This window comes from Sciurus carolinensis, chromosome 12 (genome assembly GCF_902686445.1).
Source record: "Sciurus carolinensis chromosome 12, mSciCar1.2, whole genome shotgun sequence".
In the NCBI taxonomy this organism is placed as follows: domain Eukaryota; kingdom Metazoa; phylum Chordata; class Mammalia; order Rodentia; family Sciuridae; genus Sciurus; species Sciurus carolinensis.
In genome coordinates, this window is record NC_062224.1 from 11,726,003 (window position 1) to 11,741,212 (window position 15,210).

The 15,210-nt window shown below is 38.4% G+C and overlaps 1 protein-coding gene across 3 annotated transcripts in view; it reads right to left on the minus strand.

The window, feature by feature from the left end:
* Positions 1-15,210, minus strand: part of LOC124961646 (prostaglandin-E(2) 9-reductase-like) — a 32,663-nt gene that overhangs the window by 1,663 nt on the left and 15,790 nt on the right. For 2 of the 3 annotated variants that reach the window (XM_047520497.1, XM_047520494.1), the window contains exons 5-7: positions 4,854-4,976; positions 2,709-2,818; positions 2,062-2,227 (exon numbers count right to left, since the gene is read on the minus strand). In XM_047520497.1, coding sequence (XP_047376453.1) covers positions 2,062-2,227; positions 2,709-2,818; positions 4,854-4,976 — 399 coding nt within the window. The remainder of the gene's footprint in view (positions 1-2,061; positions 2,228-2,708; positions 2,819-4,853; positions 4,977-15,210) is intronic. The other variant, XM_047520496.1, reaches the window with a different exon arrangement.

A 15,210-nucleotide genomic window follows, 5' to 3' on the forward strand; every position in this document is an offset into this window, starting at 1 on the left:
TTTTGTTCAACATTTCTTAGGAAAGGTATTGTGAAACTACAAACTACATCTTGTTAAAAACAAAGGACCTAGCTCAAAGAGAATCATCTATTCTAAATTTGAGACATTTTCAACATGGAAAAAAATTAAGTTACTTGCTAACATACTGAAAATTCTGAATACATAAATCCTTAGAAATTTCTTTAAAAATGGTGAGAGAGTAAAATATTCATCATTTTAACAATCGAGAAATTATAAAAATAGCATTCTCTGCATTCTTGTTTAAACTTTTCTGTACGTTTGGAAATTCTCAATATCAAAAATGATATTGTATTTAAAGATATCAGAATTATCACTCTTGTAAGAATAAATCTCACAAAATTAATATAAATTTCTTCATAGATAAAATTACTGCAATATGTTTAAATACAAGGTTAATAGCAAAAACTCTTGAAAATAATGGACTAGAATCTTTACTATTTCAAAAAAATATTCCCTCCAAAGCTATTGAGTGTTCCAAAGCAATATCAAGCCAAAGGAGACAATATGCATACAGATTCCTAAAGTGAATTTAAATTTCTTGTAATAGATTAATGTAGAATACCAAGATATTTTAAAATGAATGAAGAACTAAAGAAATACATGACAGTTTTGGACAGAAAGACAGATTTTCCAATGTAATTAAGACAATGGAAAAGATCAAATAAGACAACTGATGAGAAAACTAGCCCGAAATGTACCTCCTACTTCTGGGAAGTTTAGCTAGTCATTTTACAATTATGTGCATATTTGGATTTTTATTAAAACATGTTAAAAAAACTGCAATTGAATTAAGTTTGGAATTTCAGACAGTAACACTTTTGTAAAGAAAGGTAATAGAATTCTGTTGACTTCTCAATAAGAGAAAAAAATATGACCCTCATTCTTCACAAACTGAACGCATGAAGACAAAAATTAGAGAAGAAACTGTTCATGAAAATATACCAAAAGGAGAATGAAAGTACAAGTAAAGCGTGGGAGAATATATTTCAACAAATACATCTGCATCTGAACACATAAATGAGGTAAATTGTTTGCAAAAATGCTCCCCCCAAAAAATTCATTCCTCCCAGTCTCCAAACTCTTTCCTATGTGAATGTGCAGCACCTTGCACAAAGAGAAAGTGTCTATTTCCCCACTTCTAGGGTGTTGCCTTGTGTCTAACTTGCTGTATCCATTAGAACATGGCAGAAGCAGTGATGTGCCCATTCTGAAGAGAGGCATGAGAAGGCTCAGCAAGGGTCCATTCACTTCATGAGGACAGTGGTAGTGATGAGGTGAAGCCTGCATCATCAACTGGTGGATGTGAAGTTCTGTGGAGGGGAGCTCAGGCACCCCAGACAACAGAGCAAGCAGGACTAAAGCAGAGGGAACACTCTCTTCTGCAGATGCATAAGAGCGTTTATTGGAAATACTTGAGAAGTAATGGAGCCTGAAGACATTCAATGAGTTCAGGCCAAGTTAAGGCAAATAGTCAAAGCAACGAATCATGAGATAAACAAATGCTCTTTGCACAAACCTTGATATTTTGGATGATTTGCTTTGAACTTGCTCTAAGTAATGATTCAATAAATATCTTCTACTTGGACATGAAATCACAACCTATTTAAATGGGCATTTCATAAACTGACAGATAACAAGTCAAAATGCTCAAAATGAAATAAAATATGAATATTAAAATAGGTTGAGGATTTGGGAAAACATAAAAAAATCATAATTCATAGAATAAAAATCACCCAATCCAAATTTTCATCTCAGAAAATAAAAACAAATACAAAGATGTCATTTGCATAGGGTGTCACAGTACTTGCATGTCAATAATGAAAACCAAATCTCTCTGCTTTATCCAATCCTGCTTTAATGTTTTGTACTCCTGTCCCATTGTAGAAAGAAAACACATGACTAAAAGTAGAGAAAACCTTACCTGCAACAGATCTTCAAGGGATATTGACATGACCCAAAAATGTACTTATATATTCCAAAGAATCACACATGTGAACATTACTGTTTAGTAACCTGAATACACACAGGCCTCCTCTATACCTGAATGTTCTCTTTGATCCGTTTCTCATTGAAACTCTTGACCAGGACCACAACCCCACGCTGCAACTGGTAGCGCAAGGCAATCAGGGCTGGAGATTGCTTGTGTTTTATTGCCAAGGCACCAAGAACTGGATCATCCAAGAGAACTGGGGCACTCTGATCAACACTGGGAGAAAAGACAGAGATGCTGAAATCCTGAAAATGAGTTAGTTAGGAGCCATTCATTTATTTCTCTATTCTTTGAGGGGAGGGTGTAGTTTAGTGAGGGTTGAATCCAACAGCATTCTACCACAGAGCCAAAAGTTTACCTTTTCAGTTTTATTTTGACACAGGGTCTCACTAAGTTCCTGAGGCTAGCCTCAAGTTATCAGTCTTACTGTTTTAGCCTCCAAAGTTAGTGGGTTCAAAACAAGCACCACTGCACCCACTACACAGACTTAGGTCTCTTTCATCCACTTTAAATTGGCATCCTCAGATATGGTCCTGGACCAGCGGCATTAGTGTCTTTTGGGAATCTTCTCAGAAATGTAAATTCTCCCCTCACCCAGGGTCAGTTGAGAGTGATCTTCTGAAATATGAGTCTTATAAGACTATAAATTGTTCATCAACAATACAATTTTAAGTAAAAACCCTCATGTTCTCATTACAACTCTTGGTATCTTTGAGTCCCAAGAGCACCATAGGCAACCAGAACAATGCCTTTTGATTTACAGAAGTCCAGCAGTTTCCTCTGATTGTGATAAACATGGCATTCTACCTGCAGTGGAGAAGACATAAGGTTTCTAAATTTACAAAAGGCTAATGTTAATATAAAAACAAAATAACAGAAAAAGAAGCTAAACTTTAAAAATGGTGCAACTTGGATTCAAATTGTGCCATAAATTAAGAATTTGGATAATGACTCATGAGGACAAGTGTGAAGGACATTTGGTAGTTGTTCTGCAGGGGACATTTGGGTAAATTTGTTCATCAAAAACAATAAAACCAGATTCCAGAACACAGGCAGCTTAGAATAATTCCCCCTAACCATAATTTCTGAGAATATGTTCTAATAGATCTAGTGAGTGTGGACCAAAGTGAAGAAGACTTGAAAATCTCCCCTTTGTAGGACAAGAACAAGCATAATGAGACTTGGAAATCTCATGGAACCCTACTGTCTGTCAACATTCAAGGAATGAATCTGGGCAGGCTCTGAAATCTTATATGGAACTCCAAATAAAACTGGAAATCAGGGTGGGCATGCCATCCTGTCCTCTCTGAGCAGATTCACTCTGTTCCTTGATAGTTTCACCTTTTCCCCTTTCTTATCCTTTCTAATAAACTCATGTCTACTACTCTGAGAAATATATCTGAAATTGTTCTAGTGTGTTGCAAAACCCAGTAACTAAGACCACCCAGGTTGCCTTGGCTCCTTAATAGACCCTTGAATTAAAATAAGAAATTCAAGTCTAACTACTTACTGACTTAGAATGGGAATGTAAACAAGTTAACAAATATAAAAGGAGAGTTTGAAAAAACATCAATATTATTTGGAAAAACATTGAGTGAACAGTCTGTGTGAAAAGATCTTTAAAAAAAACAAAAGAAAGCAAAATGTGAACCAAAGTTTCCTCCTGGAAATGAGGAAAAATTATAAAAGATATTTCAGAAAAGAAATGGGAAATCTGAACACAGACTGGATTTAGATGATGTTAGAGACTTAGTAACAACATTATATATAATAATAAATATGAGAAATAAGCTTTATTCCTAAGAGATACTCTCTGAGGTCTCTTAAAGTGAATAGCCTAATCTATAATTTGCTTTGAAGGGAATTTGGAAAATACTATACATAAGTATGCAGATATATCAACATCTTACAGTGATCCAAGAAGTCAGCAATTTTAGATACATGGAGGGAAGCATGAATTTTCTGTACTATAATCTCACTTTTTGTATGTTTGAAATTTTTCATGATAAACAATTTGGGTAAATTCAATTCTAAATTTATTTTCAACTTTTTAACATTTATATTAAATTTATGGTGCTCTATCAACCTATGTGAAGTCATGAATTTTATACGCTAGGTTCACAACCAAAGACTATTAATCCATGAGCAAATTTATAAAGTGCACATTAGCACAGAAACTTGCACAGACTAGATAGGATTACATAGTTGATTTGTTATTATAAAACAGGTAAGATGGGATCAGGCAGAAGGCTAACTGTGCATTTTGGTTAAACTTCTTAACTGTGAATGTCATACAACCTCAGAATCACCATAAACAAGTAACTTCCTCTCGATTCTTGAACTGTCAAAAGCTCTTTTTTACTCTTCCTGTTAACTGTTATTCTAGATGCAGGAAATTAAATAAGAGATAAAAGAATCCAGGTACCTAACATCCACACAAACCCTGACCACTGATCTTTTCCTGTTTTCACTCTTTTCTTGTTCACTTCAAATTCATATATACTGGCCTTTCCTACCCACAATTTCCCCCACAGCTCATTCACCATGAGGTCAAGGACAAGGTCATCTTACCCCTAAAGTTGATGAACAGTCACTCTCCTCCTTGGTCACATCTACATCACAAGATTCCTTCATAAACTGGGCACTAAGGTCTACCCTCATTGTTACAAGGGAGTCACCCAGCAGAGATAACAATTGAGAATCCTCCACACACTACAAGACAGTGGCACTAATTTTAGATTTTTCTGTTCCCTAAAGGCAAATGAACTGAGGAACAAGACAAATAGAATGTGGAGAAATAAGTAAAAGAATAAGAGATGGTTATGAGGCTCAGGGGTCTCACCTGGTTGCACACAGGCTTATACCTGAGGCCTGGTTTATTCAGGATCATCTCCAGCTGCCTGCTGTTAAAGTTGGACACCCCGATGGACTTGGCCAATCCTACATCCTTACACTGCTCCATGGCCTTGGGAGGAAGGGGTTGTGAAGAGTCATTTCTACAATCAACTGTCAATATGAATGCAATATAGAGTGATACTGTCTAGAAATCACAATAAACTGGCTACATTAATGTTAAGAAGAGGAAAATGAGCAGATGCAAGAGATCTTCTCTGGGGGTCAGAATGCAGCTGCCCCTGAGTGCACTGCTACAGCTGCACAGAGGTGTATTCTCCAGGGACCAAGGCTGCCCACCCTGCTGCAAATACCTGGAAACCTTTTCCCTAGGCACTGCTGTCTGCCACCTCTGCTATTGCCCAGTTTTCTCCTGGGTCACAGTTGACCCTGATACCACTGCAACAGGTGTTCCGAGGCCTTTTCTCTGGGTGCTGCTGCTGTTGATGAAGTCACAGTTGCCATCTTCTGGAGGTCTGTTGTCCTCTATGCTGCCTCAGATGCCTGGCTGCCATGGACACGGATGCTGCTGCTGCTAACTTAACAGTGCTGCTGCTAAGGCCTCTGCCACTCCCTGGACGTCACGCAGTGGTCTTCTCTCTGGTTGCTGCTGCAACTGTATCTACAGTCAACTCTGCCACCACCGCTGCCACAGTACCCCACCTGCTGCCAATATTACCAATATTACAGCTGTTGCTGAATCCCTGCCTGCTGCCACCAACTCCTGCTACTACCACTTCCACCACTGTTCAGAGGTCCACTTCAGAGGGATGTCAGGTTTGGTTGCCCACAGCTACATCCAGTTTGAGATGCCAGCCAGAGCCTGGGGTTTATTTGGGGTGCCAGTGTGATTGCTGCCTCTGCTATTGTGGAGTGCAGCTTCTCCAGTCTGGGCACACCAGCTGGGACCTGGAAGTTCAGTGTCCAGGTGTCTATGGGTTTGGTTGCAACTGGTGTCTTCCTCCTTTAAGTGGGTGTTGCCACCATCTAGTTACCGTCTCTCACAATTGCTCATCCCTGGTGGTGTCTCTCCAAATTCCAGTGGCATTGAGATCTTGGGATTACAACATTGCTGAACCTAGGATATCTCAGGCCTAGACCAATGAGGTATTCACTGGGTCTGACAGGGCCTTTCTGGGCCAGGCACACTTGTGGGAAATCAGAGACAGGGCAAAGAAGCATTTGGAAACTCACAGAAATAGTTGTTCAATTTTCCACCATGATTTATTTTATTTTTATTTCTTTCTTCTCTGGCATCTCTCTACACAATATTTGGAGAAAGGTGTGTTTTTTCTGCATCAGTTTCTTGAAGACTATGATATATGCCTGGTATTTTGTAGTTCTGCTATATATTCTTATATTTTTAATTTTGTTTCTCCTTAAATGTATTCTTCCTCTCACTTTTCTATCTTCCTAGATTCCTTTCCTACCTTTTTTCCACCTAGCATCCAATCTCTTTTGGTTTCTCTTCACTCTTCCTGTGGATTTTCTTCTGGATTGTTTCTCCCTCATGAACACTATGCCCTGCACTGTTACTGTTTTATCTTCCCCCACTATTTGAGATTTTAAATACATTCAGCAAATTTTCGCTTTTATTGCAGACAGTGATTGTACTCATTTTTGCTGTTTTAGTGAGAGGGCAGTGGATGCCTACTGGGAGCTATTAGATTTCAGGCTGTATATTGTTTTCACTGGGTGTTGTTGATATTGGTCTCCTTCTGAAATGTGGGATGCTGAAAATCTTAAGTGACAAAATAGGTCTACAGGGTAGAATCTGTATTGCCCCAGATCCACATAATGAGATGGGAGAACACATGGACAATCAAGGAAAACAAGGGGAACAAACCAAGCTGCCCCAATAAGAGGAGCCTCTGACAACACAATAGAAAAAATGCCCAAGAAGGCATTTAGAAAGAACATAGTTAATCTGATCTGTGAAGAAAAGTACATTATTAAGAGTGAAATTAAAGAGAAAATAAAGGAAATTAAAGATCACTTCAATAAGGACTTAAACATTGTGAAGAAAGCAGAAATCCTCAAATCAAGGAATTAAAAAACAAAATTATAAATTCAATAGAAAGCATCATCAACAGACTAGATAATTTGAAAGACAGAATCTAAGACAATAAAGTCAGAATATTTAATATTGCAAATGAAGTGAACCATGTAGAGAAGATGGTAACAATCAATGAAGAGAACTTCCAAGAATTATGGGATAACCTGAAGAGACCAAATTTAACAGTTATCATGATAGAAGATGGAACAGAGACACAAACCAAAGGAATGTACAATATTTTCAAAGATATAATATCAGAAAATTTGTCAAACCTGAAGAATGAAATGCAAAATCAAATACTGGAGGCTTATAGGACCCCAAATATATAAAATTACAGCCGACCCGCACAAGGACACATTATAATGAAAATGACTAAAACACAGAATTAGGATAAGAGCATAAAGGCTATGAGAGGGGGAAAAATGCAAATTCTGTATACATGAAAACCAATTTGAATCTCAGCTGATTTCTCAATACAGACCCTCATGGCTAGGAGGTCATGGAAGAACAGTTTTCAAGCTCTGAAACATAATAAATGCCAACCAAAAGTTATATACGCAACAAAATTGTTTCAGATTTAAATTTGAAATAAAAACCTTCTATGAGAAACAAAAATTAAGCATTCACAATTAGAAAGCCTACATTATAGAACATTCTCAACAAAATATTCCATGAGGATGAAGTGAAAAAATAAAATAGTGAAAACCAGGAAAGGTTGGAACTTCAATAAACGAATAGTCAAAAAATGAACTAAATCAAACCAAAACTCAGAAATAAGTCAAATGACTGGGAATACAAGTCATATCTCAGGAATCAACATGAATATTAATGGAATAAACTCATCAATGAAAAGACTTAGACTTGCAGATTGGATTAATAAAGAAGAACCAACAATATACTGTCTCCAAGAGACTCACCTCACAAACACAACCACAGACTTAAGATGAAATGATGGGAAAAAATATCACTCATATGGATTGTGTAAACAAGCAATGGTGGACCCCACCTTACCCCTGCACCAAAGATGGGCGCCATCACTGATCAGTCGCAGTTGAGGAGTGATGTGGCGGGTGAGTCAGATTGCCTGCATCGTGGTGGTAGCCAGTGGGCACCCAACCCACCTGCCTTGCAGAGCTAGGCAGTGGCCAGCCAACCCGCCCAACCACCAGGCCAAATACAGACACCATCACTGAGTGACCCTGCTCAACTACCACACTGAGTTCTGTCACCTTCACCAAGCAAGCCAGCAGAGGAGCCAGCCCACCTGCATTGCAGAGCTAGCCAGAGGCTTCTTTATAGGCTGGTGCAGGCATTTGGAATTATTCCTGAGGGTGTGGGCATCATCATTGGAAGGGCAACTCCCTTCCTGAGACACCTACAGGAGGCTAGAGTACCTCTGAGAAGACCCAGGAGTCAAGAAGAGGAGGTATTGAGAGACTTGGGACCAACTCAGAGCCACCTGGTGAGTCTTTCCCACTGGTAGGGTTCCCCAGATAAGGCAGTAGACCCAAAACACAGGGAACTACATGGAGTAGGGTGGCCCAGTGAGAGTCCCCCGCTAGAGTTGAGAACCCAGTCAACCGGGAGCATTGCATGGAGGGCCACAAAGCAAGAGGTGTCAATGCAGAGTGAGGGTTCGAGGCCCAGGCAGTAGCTCCAGTCCCCAGGGAACATAGCAGAGGAGGGCCACTCAGCGAGGGAGTCCCTCACAGGGTCAGGGTCCTCAGACCAGGTGGTAGGTCAAGACCCCTGGGAACATCATAGAGGAGGACTTCCCAGTCCACATGGTAGTTCTGGACTGAAGGGAAATTCTCAGAGGAGTACTGCCCAGCGAAACTTCCCCACCTGATGAGTCTTCCCTGCTGGGCGAAGCTTTCCCACTAGGGCAGTAGAAACAGAGACACAGACCCAGATCAGTTGTGCCCAGTCTGCAGGCAAGTCCCCCTTTGACTGATAATCAGTCAACAAGTGGATGCGCCTCTGCCCACTAACAGGGAATATACCCCACCTGAAGGTCACTACCCCTGGAGGGGCAGAATCCTAGTGAAGCACCACATTATCTAATTCTTCCAAGACTTCAGGCTACTGAAGGCTAAGAGGTGAGTTATTGGAAACCTACAGAGACAATGTTAGTCAATAGAGGAAATCTGCAATATCCCAGAGTTTCACTACTTGAGGGGTAGATACCTGAGGAATATGAGAAAACAAGGGAAGAAAATGTTCCAAACAAACCTAGATGGTATAGCAATAAAATCCTATGACAGCATGGCAGAAGAAATGTCAGAAAGGGAGTTCAGAATGTACATAATCAAAACTATCAGGAAAGCAAATGAAGAGATGAAAGAGCAAATGCAGGCATTGAATGATGAGATGAAAGGGCAAATGCAGGCATTGAATGATCGAACCAATCAATAGTTAAAAGAGCAAACACAGGAAGCAAAAAATCACTTCAATAAAGATTTAGAGATATTGATAAAAAACAAACAGAAATTCTTGAAATGAAGGAAACAATAAACTAAATTAAAAACTCCATACAAAGTATAACCAATAGGATAGAACACCTGGAAGACAGGACCTCAGATATTGAAGATAAAATATTTAATCTTGAAAACAAAGTTCACCACACAGAAAAGATGGTAAGAAATTATGAACAGAATCTACAAGAATTATGGTATATCATGAAAAGGCCAAATTTAAGAATTATTGAAATTAAGGAAGTCACAGAGAAACAAAGCAAAGGAATGAACAATCTATTCAATAAAATAATATCAGAAAATTTCCCAAATCTGAAGAATGAAATGGAAAATCAAGTACAAGAGGCTTATAGGACTCCAAATACACAAAATTACAACAGACCCACATCAAGGCACATTATAATGAAAATAGCTAACATACAAAATAAAGACAGAAATTTAAAGGCTGTGAGAGAAAAGAATCAAATTACGTTCAGGGGGAAACCAATACAGATATTAGCAGATTATTCAATCCCTACAATAAAAGCTAGAAGGGCCTGGAACAACACTTACCAAGCCCTGAGAGAAAACGGATGCCAGCCAAGAATCATATGCCCAGCAAAACTTACCTTCAGATCTGACACTGAATAAAATCCTTCCTTGATAAACAAAAGCTAAAAGAATTTAAAAAAAGAAAGCCAGCACAGCAGAACATTCTCAGCAAAATATTCCATGAGGAAGAGCTGAAAAACAATGATGTAAATCAAGAAAGGGAGGAACTACGCTAAAGGAACAGCCAAATAAAGGAGAAACCAAGTCGTGTCAAAAAAAAAAAAAAAAATGAACCAAATGACCGGCAATACAAATCATATCTCAATAAACCAAGAATGTTAATGGGCTGAACTCATCAATCAAAAGACATAGACTGGCAGATTGGAATAAAAAGAAATTCTAACAATATGCTGTCTGCAAGAGACTCAGCTCATAGAAAGAGCTACCCACAGATTAAAGGTGAAAGGATGAGGGAAAACATACCATGCACATGGACTCAGCAAAAAAGCGGAGATCTATCCTCATATCAGATAATGTGGACTTCAAGCCAAAGTTAGTCAGAGGGGATAAAGAAGGACATTTCATACAGCTTAAAGGAAACATAAATCAGCAATACATAACAACCATATATATATATATATATATATATATATATATATATATATATTGTGGCATATATATATATATGCCACAAACAGTGGCTCATCCACATACATCAAACAAATCCTTCTCAATTCCAGAAATCAAATAGACCAGAACACAATAATACTAAGTGATTTTAACACTCCTCTCTCACCACCTGATAGATCCTCCAAACAAAAATTGAACAAAGAAACCATAGATCTCAATAACACAATCAATAATTTAGACTTAACGGATATTTATGAAATATACCATCCAACAAAGATTGAATACACTTTCTTCTCAGCAGCACATGGATCCTTCTCTAAAATAGACCATATATTATGCCACAAAGCTAATGTTAGCAAGTACAAGAAGGTACAGATATTAACTTGTATTCTATCAGATCATAATGAATTGAAATTAGAAATAAATGACAGTTAAAAATAGAAGCTACTCCAACACCTGGAGATTAAATAATCTGCTATTTTGTGATGAATGGATAACAGAAGACATCAGGAAGGAAATTTAAAAAAATCTTATAGTTAAATGAGAACAAGGAAACATCACATCAAAATCTCTGGGACACTATGAAATCAGTACTTAGAGGAAAATTTATTTCATGGAGTGCATTCAATAAAAGAAGAAAAAATCAACAAATAAATGACCTAACACTACAGCTCAAAGCCCTAGAAAAAGAATAACAGTGCAACACCAAAAGTAGTAGAAGACAGAAAATAGTTAAAATCAGAGCTGATATCAATGAAATTGAAACAAAAGAAAAAATAGAAAAAATTGACAAAATGAATGGTTGGTTCTTTGAAAAAATAAATAAAAATGATAAATCATTAGCCACACTAACAAAGAGAAGGAAACAGAAAACTCAAATTACTTAAATTCAGAATGAACAAGGAAATATCACAACAGACACGACTGAAATACAAAACATAATTAGAAGCTATTTTGAAAATCTATACTCCAACAAAATAGAAAATCTTGAACACATCAACATGTTTCTAGAGACATATGAATTACCTAAACTGAACCAGGAGGACAACAAAATTTAAATAGATCAATTTCAAGTAATGAAATAGAAGAAGTCATCAAAAGCCTACCAACAAAGAAAAGTCCAGGACCAGATGGGTTCTCAGCCGAGTTCTACAAAACCTTTAAAGAAGAGCTCATTCCAATACTCCTCAAAGTATTCCATGAAATAGAAGAGGAGGGAACCCTCCCAAATTCATTCTATGAAGCCAATATCACCCTGATACCTAAACCAGACAGAGTCACATCGAGGAAAGTAAATTTCAGACCATATAATTAATGAACATTGATGCAAAAATTCTCAACAAAATCTTAGCAAATCACATACAAAAATATATTAAAAAGATAGTGCACCATGATCAAGTGGGTTTTATCCCAGGGATGCAGGTTGGTTAAACATCCAGATATCAATAAATGTAATTCACCATATCAACAGACTGAAAGTCAAGAATCACATGATTAATGCAAAAGATGCAGAAAAAGTATTTGATAAAATACAGCATCCCTTCATGATCAAAACACTAGAAAAAAAAAAGGGATAGTGGGAACAATCCTTAACATCGTAAAGGCAATCTACACTGAGCCCAGGGCCAATGTCATTCTAAATGGTGAAAAACTGAAACCATTCCCTTTAAAATCGGGAACAAGGCAGGGATGCCCTTTTTCACCACTTCTATTCAATATTGTTCTTGAAACTCTGGCCAGAGCAATTAGAGAGACCAAGGAAATTAAAGGGATATGCACTTAGCACTACCAAAAGTGCTATACAGATTCAATGCAATTTCAATTAAAATCCCAATGATGTACCTTACAGAAATAGAGCAAGCAATCATGAAAATTATCTGGAAGAATAAGAAACCCAGGATAGCTAAAGCAATCCTTAGCAGGAACAGTGAAACAGGGGGTATCACAATAGCAGAACTTCAACTATACTACAAAGCAATAGTTACAAAAATGGCATGGTATTGGCACCAAAATAGACAGGTAGATCAATGGTACAGAATAGAGGACACAGACACAAACCCAAATAAATACAATTTTCTCATACTAGACAAAGGGACCAAAAATATGCAATGGAGAGAAAATAACCTTTTCAACAAATGGTGCTGAGAATCCTGGAAATGTATATGCAGCAGAATGAAACTAAACCCCTATCTCTCACCCTGCAGAAAACTCAAATCAAAATGGATCGAGGACCCCGGAATCAGACCAGAGACCCTGCATCTTCTAGAAGAAAACGTAGGTCCAAATCTTCAACATGTCATCTTAGGATCAGACTTCCTTAACAGGACACCCATTGCACAAGTAATAAAAACAAGAATCAATAACTGGGATAGTTTCAAACTAAAAAGCATTTTCTCAGCAAAGAAAAATATCAGCAATGTGAAGAGAGAGCCTACATAGTGGGAGAAAAACTTTGCCACTTATACTTCAGATAGAGCATTAATTTTCAGAATATATAAAAACTCAAAAAACTCTGCACCAAGAATACAAATAACCCAATCATCAAATGTGCTAAGGAAATGAACAGATACTTCACAGAAGAAGATCTACAAGCAATCAACAGATATGAAAAAGTGTTCAAGCCTAGTAATAAGAGAAATGCAAATCAAAAGTACCCTAAGATTCTATCTCACCCCAATTAGAACGGTGATTATCAAGAACACTAGCATCAATAGGTGTTGGAATGGATGTCGGGAAAAAGGTACACTCATACATTGCTGGTGGGGTTGTAAATTAGTGCAACCACTCTGGAAAGCAGTGTGGAGATTCCTTAGAAAACTTGGAATGGAATCACCATTTGTCCCAGCTATCCCACTCCTTGGCCTATACCCAAAGGACTTAAAATCAGCATACTACAGAGATACAGTCACATTCATGTTCATAGCTGGTCAATTCACAATAGCCAGATTGTGGAACCAACCTATATGACCTTCAATGGATGAATGGATAAAAAACTGTGGTATATATTACTCAGCCATAAAGAGTAATAAAATTATGGCACTTGCAGGCAAATGAATGAAACTGGATAATATCATGCTAAGTGAGATAAGCCAATCCCAAAAAACCAAAGGACAAATGATCTTGCTGATACCTTATGATGTCTTATTATGATGTCTCATAATGGGGGGTGGGAGGGGAGCAGGAATAGAGGAAGTAGGGACTGCATAGAGGGAAATGAGGGGCAGGAGGGGTGGAAGGAAGAGAAAAAAAACAGAATGAATCAAAATCTATTACTCTATGTAAATGTATGATTACACAAATGGTATGCCTCTACTTCATGCACAAAGAGAGAAATAAGATGTGTCCCATTTTTTTACAATAAAAATAAATTAAAAAATTTTAAAAAAGTGATCCAAGATGGTGTACTAGAAGGAGGCTGCATTCCTTGTCGCTCCATAACTCCGGATTCAAGCATAGGATATCTGTTTCTTGGTGAGACAATTTTTGCTGCTTATCAATCCCCTGCTGTTTACCCTATGTGTCTACTGTGATCACCTGCAGTCTGCCAGCATACCGACGCATTTTTTGAGTGCAGATTGCTCACTGTCCATCACCTCTCATCTGTCATTTACCTGCTGCTTGCCTGTCCATCACCTGTCTTATGACTATCCACCACCCACCGCATGAAGATCACCTCCAGATCTTCTGACAACAGTCAGCAAACTGATTGTGGACTGCCAGTGGAGCACCAGCTGCCTGCTGTTGCCTGGAAGTTCACTGTCACAGTACCTGCAGGTTTGGTTACACGCGGCTGCCACCATTTTGAGACAACAACCAGGCCCTGTAGGACCCCTGACCGGACTGACAGAATCCCACCTCCAGGATCCCTCAGCCCATTGGATCACTCCCTGCCTCCAGAGCCCTCACATCCACTGGTTGCTCCCTGCCACCAGGACCAAAGACTGACTGATTGCACCTTGCCTCCAGGATCCCACAACTGCACCAAACACACCCGACCTCCAGGGCCCCTGCTTCACTAACCACACCCTGCCTCCAGGCCTTCCAGCTGACCACGTCCACACCCCAAGCTGCAGCTCCCCATTTGCCAACTCATTGGGAAGCCAGAGTGGCCATCTTGGATAATCCTGGAAGCCTTAGCTCTGATCTTTAGATGGGGCAAATCCCTTCCTGAGACGGCTGCTGGAGACTGGAATCTCATTGTCAGGTACCTCTCATCATCAGGCTACTGAAGACTGGGAGGTTTGAATACTATATGACTGTTATAATGTAGATTTCCTTTTTTCTCCTCATTGAAAAATTTTAAGTTTTTATTTCTTTACTTTTCATGCTCTCTTTTCTTTTTGTTTATCTGTTCCCTCAGAGTCTCTTTCTCCCTTTTTGCATGCTAACATCCAACTTCTTTTGATTATACTCTCACCCTTTCTATTATCTAGAACTTCTGCATATTCTTTTCTCATCCCATTAAGAGCTACACCGTACATTCCTCTGCATCCTCTTTGTCCTCCATTAGAAACTGCAGACCTTATTGCATATCTGTTTGTTATACTGAAGATAATATTTGAACTCATTTTGTTTATTAGGACAATATTGTTAATGTCCTCATAGGGGCTATTTGG